General features: G+C 38.9%; 1 protein-coding gene across 2 annotated transcripts in view; it reads right to left on the reverse strand.

Annotated features, from left to right (window-relative positions):
• COL9A1 (collagen type IX alpha 1 chain) overlaps nt 1-13,109 on the reverse strand; it is a 91,885-nt gene that overhangs the window by 34,861 nt on the left and 43,915 nt on the right. For both annotated transcript variants that reach the window (XM_036248346.1, XM_036248347.1), the window contains 10 exons: nt 12,572-12,625; nt 9,691-9,744; nt 7,041-7,094; nt 5,644-5,697; nt 5,451-5,504; nt 5,262-5,315; nt 4,767-4,820; nt 3,692-3,736; nt 2,627-2,680; nt 2,467-2,520 (listed from right to left, as the gene is read on the reverse strand). In XM_036248346.1, the coding sequence (XP_036104239.1) occupies nt 2,467-2,520; nt 2,627-2,680; nt 3,692-3,736; nt 4,767-4,820; nt 5,262-5,315; nt 5,451-5,504; nt 5,644-5,697; nt 7,041-7,094; nt 9,691-9,744; nt 12,572-12,625 (531 nt within the window). The remainder of the gene's footprint in view (nt 1-2,466; nt 2,521-2,626; nt 2,681-3,691; nt 3,737-4,766; nt 4,821-5,261; nt 5,316-5,450; nt 5,505-5,643; nt 5,698-7,040; nt 7,095-9,690; nt 9,745-12,571; nt 12,626-13,109) is intronic.

Below are 13,109 nucleotides of genomic sequence, written 5' to 3' on the forward strand. Positions count from 1 at the left end.
CTTCAGAATTGTGTTGACATTTTTGTCTGTTCCATCACTGTGGGGACACTCCACTGAATTCTGCAGTGGAGGTCATAGACGCCAGACACCCTGCAATGTGCAGGAAGGAGTCCTGGAGAACCCAGAACTATCCCAGCCATAATACCAAGTACCCTGTGGGGAGACACTGGTAGATGAAAGAAAGACTGGAACTGTGAAGGCAAATCAGGAAACGAAAATAATCCCAGCAGCAGTGCGTGATCTGAGCCAACGTGGTAAAGGTGGGCTTAGAAAAGAAGAGTCAAAGATAAGAGAGCCTAGAAAAGGAGGCAGTGGGAGCAAAAGGTCCCAGTGGAGATAGGAAAGATGAAGGTAGAAGGACACCAAAGCTTTGAGCCTCAGGGACAGGAACAACCTGAACTCTTACAAAAACACAAAAATCAAAACCTTAATCAAGCTCCAAACCCTGCACAGGCATAATTTCCTCTGATCCCCCTGTCCTCATATGAGAATATTACACACACACACACACACACACACACACACACACACACCCCGCCTCATCTCCTTCTGCAGTCTGCCTCCCATTTGTTGCTTTGTACATCCCATGGCACTTTACTGGCGATGGGCAAGCCCTCTCTACCTGTGCCCCTTTTTGTGTTCAGTGCATAGTCTTGGCATACAGCAGGCGCTCCTCTGTGTCGTTTCCTGCTCTATAGTGACTACTAGACATAATAGTCAACATGCTCAGTGTTCCAGTGCCCCTCTCCCACACTGTTAAATATTTCTAAACCAGCCATGTAGCATCTTCACCATTTTGGAAGTGTGATTTAGCTATAACTTCATTGCTTTGATCGTCTACAGAAAGTATTTTAATTAGGCATTCACAGGCTTCAAGCAAGAGAGAAGGAAAGGATAAGTGAGGATTGAGAAAGCAGGGAGTCTAATGAGGAGCAGGGGCTACTTCCTCTGGCTGCAGAGGAACCAGTGGAAACCACCTGGTAGACATCAGTTGACAGATATCTGTGAGAAGTGAAAACACTCACATGTCACAAGACACCTGGAAAATTTCACTTTCTTAAAGCATGAAAATCCCTATTCAACATGCTCAAGAAATGCTTCAAAAGAAGTAAGTCACAGTGATTGAAAATGTTTGTTTGCTCAGTTGGAGTTCTTTTTCTTGCCCAGCAGACTTTCAAAAATGAAGAACTTATAAGGCCAGAGAGAATTTTTTAGAGTTAAATTTAAGTGCATAATATTTAATTTCCTGATAAGCTTCTCTCTTAAGGTTAAATTATACCTATTGAAAAAATATACATTGCTATATTTGCTGCAAAATAGATATTTACAAACTCACACTAAAAGAAGTCTGGCAGGCCCTGGCCGGTTTGGCTCAGCGGTTAGAGCGTCGGCCTGCGGTCCAGAGAGACCCGGGTTCGGTTCCCGCTAAGGGCACGGCCCTCGGTTGCAGTTTGTCCCCGGCCCTGGTCGGTCGTGCGGGTGGCAGCCACTCGATGTGCTCCTTTCACGTCGATGTTTCTCTCTCTCTCTCTGTTCCTCTCTCTCCCTCCCACTCTACCTGAACAAAAAAATGGAAAAATGTCCTCGGGTGAGGATAAAAAAAAAAAAAAACAAAAACAAAAATAAAAGAAGTCTGGAAGTTTCTCAAAAGATAGAGTTACCACATGACCCAGCAATTCCACTCCTAGCTATGTACTCAAGAGAAATGAAAATAAATGTCTAAACAGAAACTTGTAGAAAAATATGCATAGCAACATTATTCATAATGGCCAAAAAGTGGAAACAACCCAAATGTGCATCAATGGATGAATGGATGAGTAAAATGTGGTCCATCCAAACAACTGAATAGTATTCAACAATAAAAATAAAGTACTGATACATAGTGCAACAGAGATGAGCTTTACAACATTATGCTAAATGAGAGGAGCCAATCGTTTAAAAACCCCATATTGTATAATTCCATTTATATGTAATTTCCAGAAACTACATTAGTGGTTGCCTAGGGCTGAGGAGATTGGGGGGCAAGTTGAATGACTACAAGTGAATACAGAATTTCTTTTTGGGGGTGATGAAAATGTTTTGAAATTTATTGTGACTATGGCTGCACAATTCTACAAATATACTAAAACTCAATGAATTATATACTTTAAGTGGATGAATGATATAGTATATGAATTCTCTCTCAATAAAGTTGTTTCTTTAATCACACTAAAATATTTCCTTCAACATGGGATGAGAGCAGAAAAGGTTGTCATGTTTTTTTTAAAACAGTTAATTTTTGTTTCCACTTTCTGAAAACAAGCGTATTGTACGCCTAATCAGCTTTCCCATTTCATTGTCTGTATAGACTAGCACATGCTCAAACATCAGAAAACAATCATGAATAAATGAATGAGGGGGGCGGGAGGTGTCCAACAACGCCCCGAGAAGGCACTTTGGGAAGGTCTTAAGGAAAGAAATACTCACAGGAAGCCCCCGGGGTCCTCGGGGTCCCACCTCTCCTGGTGGCCCCTGCTGGCCCTGTTATGAGGAAGACATGTAGAGAAAAAGTTAACATTCCCTAATCCTTTTGCTTGGTGATTACAACAGGTTATAAAATGTGTGCAAAGAATTTATGGCATCTTACCGGTTTTCCTGAATTCCCCAGTTGGCCAGGTTTCCCTGGAGCACCGCTGTTACCCTAAAGGTAAAATGCAGCATAAATCAGACAGTAAGTAAACATAATCTCAATCTGTCTCACTCAGCCCAGGTATTTAGGACACTTAATCAGCACTAATTTCTTGATTTCACATTGAGAACATGGGAGGATGTACTCTCTCTTTCTTGGTGGACACACCACAGTTCTTTAGATTCAGGATAAGGTTTTGTTATTCCCAGAAGTATAGAAGAGGTGTAAAAAAATGTCAAAAAGAAATGAATGTCAAATGTCAAAAAATAAAGGTCTTTAACCTAACAAGAATATGAGAGGATTTTTCTTTCTTTACTATATTAATTATATGTCTTTCCTTTACCATCTCCACCTCCAATATACTTCTTTGAGCCCTTTACCTGACATTGACACTATTAAAATCATAAACAATCATGTCAACATGAGGAAATAGAAGAGGATGTGTTGTTGAGAAATGATGCGGCTCCCATCAATCTCTCACCATCCACTTATAAGGAATAGCTCTACTCAGATGCTGTGGACCACTCCGATTGGAGGACTGTGGCCATAGGATCTAATAGTACCCAATGTCTATATTATTCACATTTTATCTAATTTTTTCTCTCATCTATTAAAAACAATAGGCAAATATAAGCACTAATTGATCAGTATGTGAACAACATGTCTAATATCTTTGTAGTTTAAGCTAAACCATCTTAATAATATTATCCGGCATAATTTCTATGGCTTAATAATATCGCCCTTATTTCACTTGGTTAAAAACAATAAAACTTTCTCTGTTTTACACTAGCAAAAGATAACGCTTTCAAGAAGGAAATCTGACCAGCAACACTTTGTCAAAGTATTCTTTCTGCAATTGGAAGAGAGATTAGCATTTGAAGATGTAAAGCCTTTTTGATTTCTCCTTGGGGTCACATATAAAATAAAAGGCAAGTTATAAATATTAAAAATGATAAATAAATGAATCAATAAAATAATAAAGAAATTAAGAAAAATATTAATTTGAAAGTCTTACGCTTTTACCTTTTCACCGGCAATACCCTTTGCACCAGGAATTCCAGGCACACCCTAAAAGAATGCACACAGAACATAGGTTTTATCACCTTACCTGGGGCTCTGTGAGGTGCCAAGTCTACTGGGCACTGCCCAGGGGCTGAGGGAACCATGACAACCTCAAAGACTTAATGTGAGGAAGATTCTTCCTAGTTCTCCAACTCTGAACAGTTACAGAACCACACACAGTTTAGAAGGAATGACTTTACTGTATCTGGCTTGTTGAGCCCAAACACCCATAAAGCAAAGCCTACCTCAAAACTAGTTATTTTTCAAGGATGAACTTCCAAATTACAATTCAGTACCACTTTCAGGTCAAGGGGAGTGCTTACGAGCATGATTTCATGCATAGAATAACAAAACAAGGACCTATCAAAACACTTAGGCTTAAGTTTAAAAAAGAATGTCAAGAGAATGCTGAGTCTAACTAAGAGTTGGTACTATGGGGAATCCTAATATTCTCTAACTAATTATTTTTAAAGTGGCAGATAATAAATTGGAAGCCAGTCCTCAGTATTACCAAGTATTTTTATTAACTTGAAATATTTGACTCCAAAGAGCCAAGCATACATGTGGTGTAATCCACATGCACTTCCAGCCACGTTGATGCAGGGAAACACCAATTTGAATCATTCAAATTAGCACATAATCAAAAACTGGTATCTTACGTCTCACATTGTTCCTAAGCATGCTCTTAACTGTTTTACAGCTCAACCCTGCTAATAGGAACTTCAGAACTGGTTAAAAGTAACAGAAAGTGTATGACACTGGTCCACAGTTCAAGGTTAGTGAAAAACTAGAAGAAAGATTAAGTGAACTAAAGGGAGAAGAGGGATTCAAAGTGTAAAATTAAAGCTTAGTATGTTATTAGAGAAATAACTAGCTACTCAAAGAAAAAGTACAAAAATGTAAATGTAAATTAATGCACAGTATCTTCCCCAGGACTTACCAAATTATTTAACATGTTTCTCCCCAAAATTCATATCATGTATATAAATCAACATATGTATATAACCAGTGAGCATTTAAAGAATTAAGTACTCACAGGTAATCCCTGCAATCCTACATCACCAGGAGGCCCAGGTTTCCCTGGTTCACCCTGAAAAGAAAAAAAAAAAAGTTTGCATCATATCTTAGAACCTGTATAAACTGCTGTATTTTTTTTTTTAAGAAATAGAAGGACTCGGAGCTTCTAAGTAAAAGCATTATCCCTACCGCTGACCTTACATGCACTTTTACAATGTGACCCAGTTAAGGGCAGGGGTTGGGGTGGGATAGGACTTAGGACATAAACTCAATCAAAATATGTAACTTCCTTCAGCCTACTTTTATCAATGGGACAATTTGACTGAGTTCCTGAAACCAAGCAAACAAGCATACTATTCTAATAAGCATTTTGAATTGACACTTGATTAAAAAATTAAAAGAAGGAAGAAAGCCAAAAGAGCTAAACGAATCTCCCAGTGATGTAGTAATGGAACTGCCAAGCTTGGTTGGCCGGGCCAGAGATGGCCCTATTCACTCTTGGACACACAGCTACCTTTGTCCCGGGCATTCCAGGAATCCCGTCACGGCCATCCACACCTGGCAAGCCCTAAAGACACACACAGAAACACACTGTCTCTTAGAAACAGTCACATTCTTCTTCCCTTCATTATTTCCTAAAGATCTATTACAAGTTAATAATCACTTTGAAAAATGTGCTTGATGACTACTGCTCAAAACATACCGTGTCTCCTTTGGATCCAGGGAGGCCAGGAATTCCTCTAGAACCTTGAGCCCCCTACAGGGCAGAAGAGAAACAACAGACAAAATGTGCTCAATTATCTCAATACTTAGGACATGTCAAAGAGGTAAGCATAATCAGCAGATGACACTGAAAAGCATGATGCCTGTAGTGATGAACACTAATTTGAACTCACTCTATCTCCCTTGGGACCCGCTTCTCCTGGAGGTCCTCGCTGTCCTTGATCGCCCTGTGCAAAAATAAAATGTTGTTACTATAAGCAAAAGTTACTTATTGATAGACTTTTGAAGTTATAAGATACCATCTACATTACCTCACTATTGCTCTTTTATCTCAATGGCTTTGCTCTATTATGGATGCCTAGCTCAAGAAATCTTTATAAAAATTATGCCTTAAAAAATGATTTTCCATAGGAATCATTGAGACTTGTCTTTTACTTTATCTTAAATGCATATGCTTCTGTGCTCTTCGGATGTATAGGTATACTAACTTCAAGGTCCATGCTGCAAGTAACTTTGACATTTGTAGCTATGTGTACATATCAGCGACTCCCATTGATAATCCTGGTGGGTTGAGGTTTGGACTAGTTGCCAGCCTTTTGTCCATATTATTTAATTCTCCAGTGAATAATACTGGTTGCTGTCAAAATTATCAAGCTAATGTTCATATATGGCCTAAGTGGCAACAGATGAGAGAATGTGTCTTCCTAAAATACAGCGTCCGTTGAATTGTGTACCTACTCCAAAACCTCAAATTGCTTCCTACTGCTCCTGGATCGGTTCCTGTTGCTAAGATTGGCCTTAAACATTCTCCACAATGTGGTTCTCTTATCTATTCAATTCATCTTCTCAACAGGAAAGTTCCGCTCCAGACAGGGGCAGCCTCCACGACAGCACCTCGTCCACCAACAGTGCTTCCTCTCACTTGTACTCTGCCGCTCCACAGACCAGCCTCCTCGAAGTCCTCTTGCTTGGGTTACCTTTACCACATGCTCTCCTGCTTGATCCCATACTGACTGGTTTAGTTACATTTTGTTTTTCTCACCGAACCACAGGAACTTGATAGTTGAAAATTCTATTTTACTTATACTTTTTCTACTTTCTATGTGGTATAGGTTATCATCAATGAATGGCTTTTTTTTATTTGCTTCTGGAAAAGGTATGAGGCAGTCTTAATAATGACACATCTATGGCAGCCAAAATGTGGAACAATGAGATCAGAGATCATAGAGAAAGAAAAGGATAGACCTGCCCAAGAACTTGACACGAGATAGTTACTGTAATTTTAAATGCCGTGACACCAAAACAAAAGGAAAACACAGCAAACATGAAAACATAACAATTTGACTTCACCTATGAGAAAAATAAAACCTATCTTATCCCAAGAAAGAGATATTTAATTTAAAATGTTTTAAATAAACATAAAAACTATTGCCCCTTTTCCACTTTTATTATTCACATGTAAAAGACATCTGCACATAAACATACATAGCAAAAAAAATCTATCATTGATCATTGCTAAAAAAAAAAAAAAAAAATCATCACTGGGTCTTGTAAAAGGAAAACTACTTACAGGTGCACCAGGAATACCTCGAGGCCCAGGTTCTCCATCGAAGCCCCGAGCACCCTGAAAAAAAAAAAAACAAGACAGAGAAATGAAAATAGAATCAGTTATGTATGTTAAAGGGCACATTAATCTTTCTAAAGAACTTTAATAGCCAGATAAAAAGGAGGTTTTGGGATTCATCAGTGAACCTCCAAGAAGTAGTTAGTATGACACCTGAAATATGAAAACTCTAGTTTACATCATCTCATCCCACCAAAAGTACTTACACCAAAGCTTTGATAGCACCCTGGATATTTTAGGTTAATACTGCACCCATTCTTGAATGCTGACATGAACTGAAAACACCGGGTCCCACTTAGGAACTTGGAAAATCTGTTGGAAGACGTTTAGTAGTCACCCTCCAGGACTCTTGGAATTCCCGTGGGAATTCATTCATAGTGAAGACCAAGGAGCCGCTCAAAAATAGCTGCCATGAACTCTGCTGCTGCTAGAGTTGTGGGAGGGATGTCTGGGATTCTGGGCTTCCATCAAGAAAGAATCAGATTTAGAACCGGAAGTCCAGCCATGTGATTTGGAAGAATGAATTCTAAAAAGGATTTGAGCAGCCCCTCTCCCATCCTGGGCAGACGTTAGGTTCAGTTTGCATAAAGTAACTGATCTATTCTCTCAACAACAGTCACCCTACCAAGCAATGGGTGACATAAGAACTATGAATCTTTATAAATCTAATATCTTGACCTTGTCTCCAATTTGGTTATATATTATACATTTAATCTCATTTTCATTATAAAAATCAAAATGTGGTTTTAAAACAAATGCATGGTGGTGTTCGGTGTTGTCTACATATGCTATATGACAAAATACAATCTCCTTCTTTAAACCTTTTTCTCCTCTACTGAGTGAATGAGAAGGCAGGAAGGCAACCTAATGAACAGGGTTGAGAAGGGGAGATAATAAATTAAATAGGAAACAGTCAAAAAAAATATTGAATAGATGTCAGGCCAAGGAAACCAGGTGGACAGAGTCTGTAGTAGGAATTAAAAATGAGAAAACCTGTGATAGAAGGTTCAGACATAGGTAAAATCAAAGAAAGAACACCACAGAGAAAGCACCACAGAGCCCCGAAATTCTTTGATCCCTACAAACTAGAACAGAGCAGTAGGCATTCTGCTTGCACCGGGGAAGAAGGGGTTTGGAAGACCTGAGAAAGACCTCGAATTCATCATCCGTCCTGCATTGTGAGAGCGACGCCCAGCCTTTGCATTATAGAAATGAAATAGCTTTGATGCACTTTTTCTCATGCTGTTCAGCAAGAGCTCAGACTCAAACTGCCGTTACTAGGTAACCACTCCATGGGTCTGAGTTCACAAAAAGACCTTTTTTTTTTTTTAATTGGTAGCAATTTGACAGAAATCAGAGGAAATGAAAAATTTTGAAAAATACCAAGTAGAAAAATATCTCAAATTAAAAGCGTATCAAGATCAGTAATTGGTTTCAAAGTGAAGGATCGCCTATATTAGGAATGATTTAAACCCAGAAAAAAGCAAAGGCCTGAGTATCAGCAACTTTGAAATAAATGAAATTTATTATTTAATAACAGAACAAATACACACAGAATGTTGCTTAAGGTAACATGAATATAGAAATTTAAAATATGTGTTTTGAAGTACAGTGTTTCTAGAAAAGAGGAAATCAGGCAGAATGAGAATACCATGGAGAGACAAAGAGGCTGCAAAAAATAAAACTGAAGAAATTGCTCACAAAATCATTTTTTACTACACAAAAAGAAGCTAGACACGCCCCTACATGCACATGCACACATACAGAGCGAGAAAAGCACTTCTGAGCACATCATGAACTTTCAGGTTTCCATTATTTTTGCTTATGATAATCACTCAGCCAAGCATTCCCTCGCCTCTATCCTCTGCCAGCAGCAACCTCTCTTCCTTCTAATGCCAGCTCCTTCCTGGGCCCTCCCAGTTCTCCCATTAAGGTCAGCTACTCCATCTTCACTCCCTCATGCCACTTGCCCTCAAATGGATGTCTCCCTTCTTTGCACTGTAATTAGCTATCTGTTTTCTCCCAATAAATAGCAAACTTGCAGAAGTTCTTATTCCTCTTTGAATCTCCCCAGCATCTTGCAGAGTACCTTACTTTAGAAATGCTAGGAGAATCTGGTCTCTGAGACTAGGCCAAGACCAAGTTGGTGAACTCCGGCCACAGACGTATGATCTCTGTTAACGTCAGAGGTCAGCGGTCAGCCTAGCAGGACAGCCGCTGTGGCCCTAGTGTCTTTACAGGTATCATCCCTTCTCTCATTTGTCTCTTTCCATCTTCCCCTATCTTAGCCTTGCTCTGCAGGTACTGACTGCATCAGCATTATCAATGTTAACTATTGATAATAATAAGGAGATAAAATATAACAGCCCTGTTTATTACTATTTACCTATTTAAAATAAAAATACATGACAAGTATTATGCATAGTACTCATTTCTATTGGCTATAATTATAACAGATATGTGAGACCCTGACCAAACATCTACAAAGCACCAAATGAAAAATAAAAAGTGATGTTGCTGAAGATAAGAAGATATTTTTAAATGTCCAAGATTTTAAACATTTATACACTTTGATGTTATATCATCATCAGCTTACTTTTTCTCCCTTTTCCCCAACTATGCCGGTGATGCCTCTCAATCCTTGAGTTCCCTGGAAACATAAAAAAGACAAGTAAACTCTTGTAGTTGAACCACACATTCGTTTATCTCATCACAAAAGCGGATTCAGAAGAAGGATGTTATCATAACCAAAGGTAATATTAACAAATAGTGACATTATATAGATGAACTTTTCTAGTTTAGAAAGAAAAATCCAAGGAGAATTCTTCTGATGGTAAATCATGTTTTTAAATTCTGAAAACTTAAACAAACCTGGAGTTGGAACAATTACTGATGATAAAAAACAAGTATCACTAGCATAAGAGAATCATGGTAACGTATATGATGTAGCTTTTAACTCAGATACAGAATACGCTGCCATTCCTACATACTTCATGGTTTATAAATTGGTTACATGTAACATGGTCATGATTTTAAACCTTGGAATAATTTTTCCTCCCTAATGTATGCCATCAAAGGCAATTAGGTTCCCAGGCTAACCCACAAAAGCTTATGACCTACAAATGGAACTGGAGTCTCCATTAACCACTTGTAGTCATGACTCATTACACGATTTCTATGACAAGTACATTCCAAACTCAAGTTTGGCCCAGTAGGAACCCATCTCGCCCAATCTCAGGCACAGGAGTGGCTCATCCTAAAAATGAGGGTGTGGAGTGTGATTTCTAGTATCCCTTTAATACTGACATGTTACCATTCTTGACTCTCCCCAGCAGCAGGGCTCCAGAGTGAATCCTGTAAAGCGTGAGCTAAGAGCTCTCTTGGGAGCAGCAGTGGGTGGATGCCCCATCAGGAAGCGGGGCAGGGACTTCTGAACAACTTGCCGACTGTCCACTGTAACCAACTGAAAGTAAAGTAGCTCCAGGCCACTTACTTTCCATGTGCTCTCAATTGGAGCAAATGGGACAATTCCATGGCCAACTCAGCATCCAGGTCAGTCACAAATTCTGTGTAGATCAGCTCAGATTGACCTGACATACAAGTATGCAGGATGGTCCAGCTTAGGGGATCCACTTAGAATATAATGTGGGCTGTGGCCATATCAGATTAAAACTGCTCTTTTTGAAGGTAATTCTAAAAAGAACTCCAAAGATATTTGAGTTATAGCTATGACATGACAATGCCATGTATCATTTCTCAAGGTGACTACTTTGAAGGGCAGAGCTTGCTTAAAATTGTTCCAAAAGGGATTTTTAAAAATCCGTGCATTGCTTCTGAATTTTACAGAAACAGTTTTACATATCCATTCCCAAACCCCAGAAGGTCAGCAAGCACTAATCATATCCCCCAATGGCCCACTTGAGCTATGCAGCATCCAACAGAAATTCTTATTTAATGAACACTTTTATAAATGCTGCTTGCAAAATCCTGTTCATAGGATCACTGGGAATGGCTTTCTAAATAACTTTCTAAGTCCCTATCGAACTTTCATCAGATCAGAAAAAGTACATATCTTTCACACTATTTATCTCTATTTCCCACCCACAAAATAGAGGATCTCCTTATTGTTTCATATCAAAGGCTCAAGGAAGGCAAGCTTCCAGAACAAACGCCTTGGACTCCTCAGCTTCTCTTCAAGTTCTCGTGTGCCGGAAAAGCAGAGCCCATTTCTTTCAGATTCTCTGACTTGTTTCCTTTAGCTTGATTTTCCATCAGCTGTGGTAAGCGCTAGTCTGCGCTGCTCCCTGAACCCTTTATAAAAGGCCAGTTGTGCAAGGAGCAAGGGAATGAAAGGTGGCCCTATATTTGCCTTTCATTTTTTTAATCCTCACTGGAGGATATTTTTTCATTTATCTTCAGAGTGGGAGGAAGAAAGAGAGAGAGAAAAACATCGATGTGAGAGAGACACATGGACTGGTTATGCCCCCCCCCACACACACACACACTCCCTGAACAACTTCGAAGAGGGTCCGGGACAGAACCGCAACTGAGGTACATGCCCTTGACTGGAATCGAACCCACGACTCTTCGGTCTGCGGGCTGAGGGCCAACGCTCCAACGGATGAGCCAAACCAGCCAGAGCTGTCTTTCTTAACTCTTTAGTCTTCGAGAACAGGACCCAACCTTATGTTTTATAGTGCATACCTTGGCTAACTACAATATTCAATGAATATCCTGAAATTATTATTTCCATAATTGTTATTACTCATTGTGACAATAATGCAGAACAATTCCATTTTCTTGTGGCTCAGACATTAGAGCATCAGTCTGTGCACTGAAGAGTTGCCTGTTTGATTTTTCGGTTGGGGCACATACCCAGGTTGCGGGTTTGATCCCTGGTCAGGGAGCATATGGGAGGCAACCGATAGATGTCTCTCTCTCTCTCTCTCTCTCTCTCTCTCTCTCTCTCTCTCTCTTGCTCGCTTGCTCTCCTTCCTTCCCTTCCTCTCTCTAAGCATGTCCTTGGGTGAGGATTAGGGGGGAAAAAAAAGAATGTTCTAATTAAAATGATTACACATCAGCATAAGCTACGTTAAATCCAGTAGATGATATACCTGCTGAATATTCAAGATACACAAAAATACTAATCATATCATTTAACAGTACCATGGAACATAGAAAATATATATCATCCTCTTGTATTCAGTATCTTTCAGATTGCCCAGCTCTGAAATCTAGTAAATGAATGTATGTATTTATATGTAGAATTTTTCTGTTAAAACAGTGCTTGAATATACAGTGGAGATCTTTTCTATTTTGAAAAAACAGTAATCTCCTAAGGCTGGCTTGATGAAAAAAAATAGAGACTATCATGTTAATGTAATACTATTAATCCAAATACCAAATGGAAAATATTTCAAATGTCATGGGGGGGGGAATATTTGCACGTCCTAGTTAAAATTTTTTTTAATACTTACTGGAGGTCCTTGAGCTCCAACTTCTCCTGGTCCTCCCTGTTCACCTTCTTCACCCTAAAAATGCAACAGAGAAGCACACCTACTGTTATTCTAGCAAACAAAAAATAGACTTGGTCTAAATCAGCACATTTTAAACTTGTTTGGCATCCCCTGAATCACTCTACTACACCTTAAAAAATTGTTTTACATGAGTAATCTATATTAATTGTAGAACATTAAAAAAATACAGAGAAATATACAAATAAAGCCACCCAAATTCACCTTTCAACTATAAATTTCAGTAGCATTTTAGATGCTTTTCTAAAGAAAGGGGAGCAGGAGGAAAAGAGAGGGAGCCAGGGAGAGGCACAGAGACAGGGAGAGAGAGAAGAGAGAGAGAGAGAGAACACGTACATATATATGTTTCAGGTGTGTGTGTGTTGGGGGATATTATTAGAAAAATAAAATCATATTATGAAAAATTTTCCATAAATTACAATATTATTTAGTCATGATTTTTATTTTTAACTTTTCTTACTATCATTTTGATACCATATAC

Source organism: Molossus molossus, unplaced genomic scaffold (genome assembly GCF_014108415.1).
Source record: "Molossus molossus isolate mMolMol1 unplaced genomic scaffold, mMolMol1.p scaffold_m16_p_8, whole genome shotgun sequence".
NCBI lineage: Eukaryota > Metazoa > Chordata > Mammalia > Chiroptera > Molossidae > Molossus > Molossus molossus.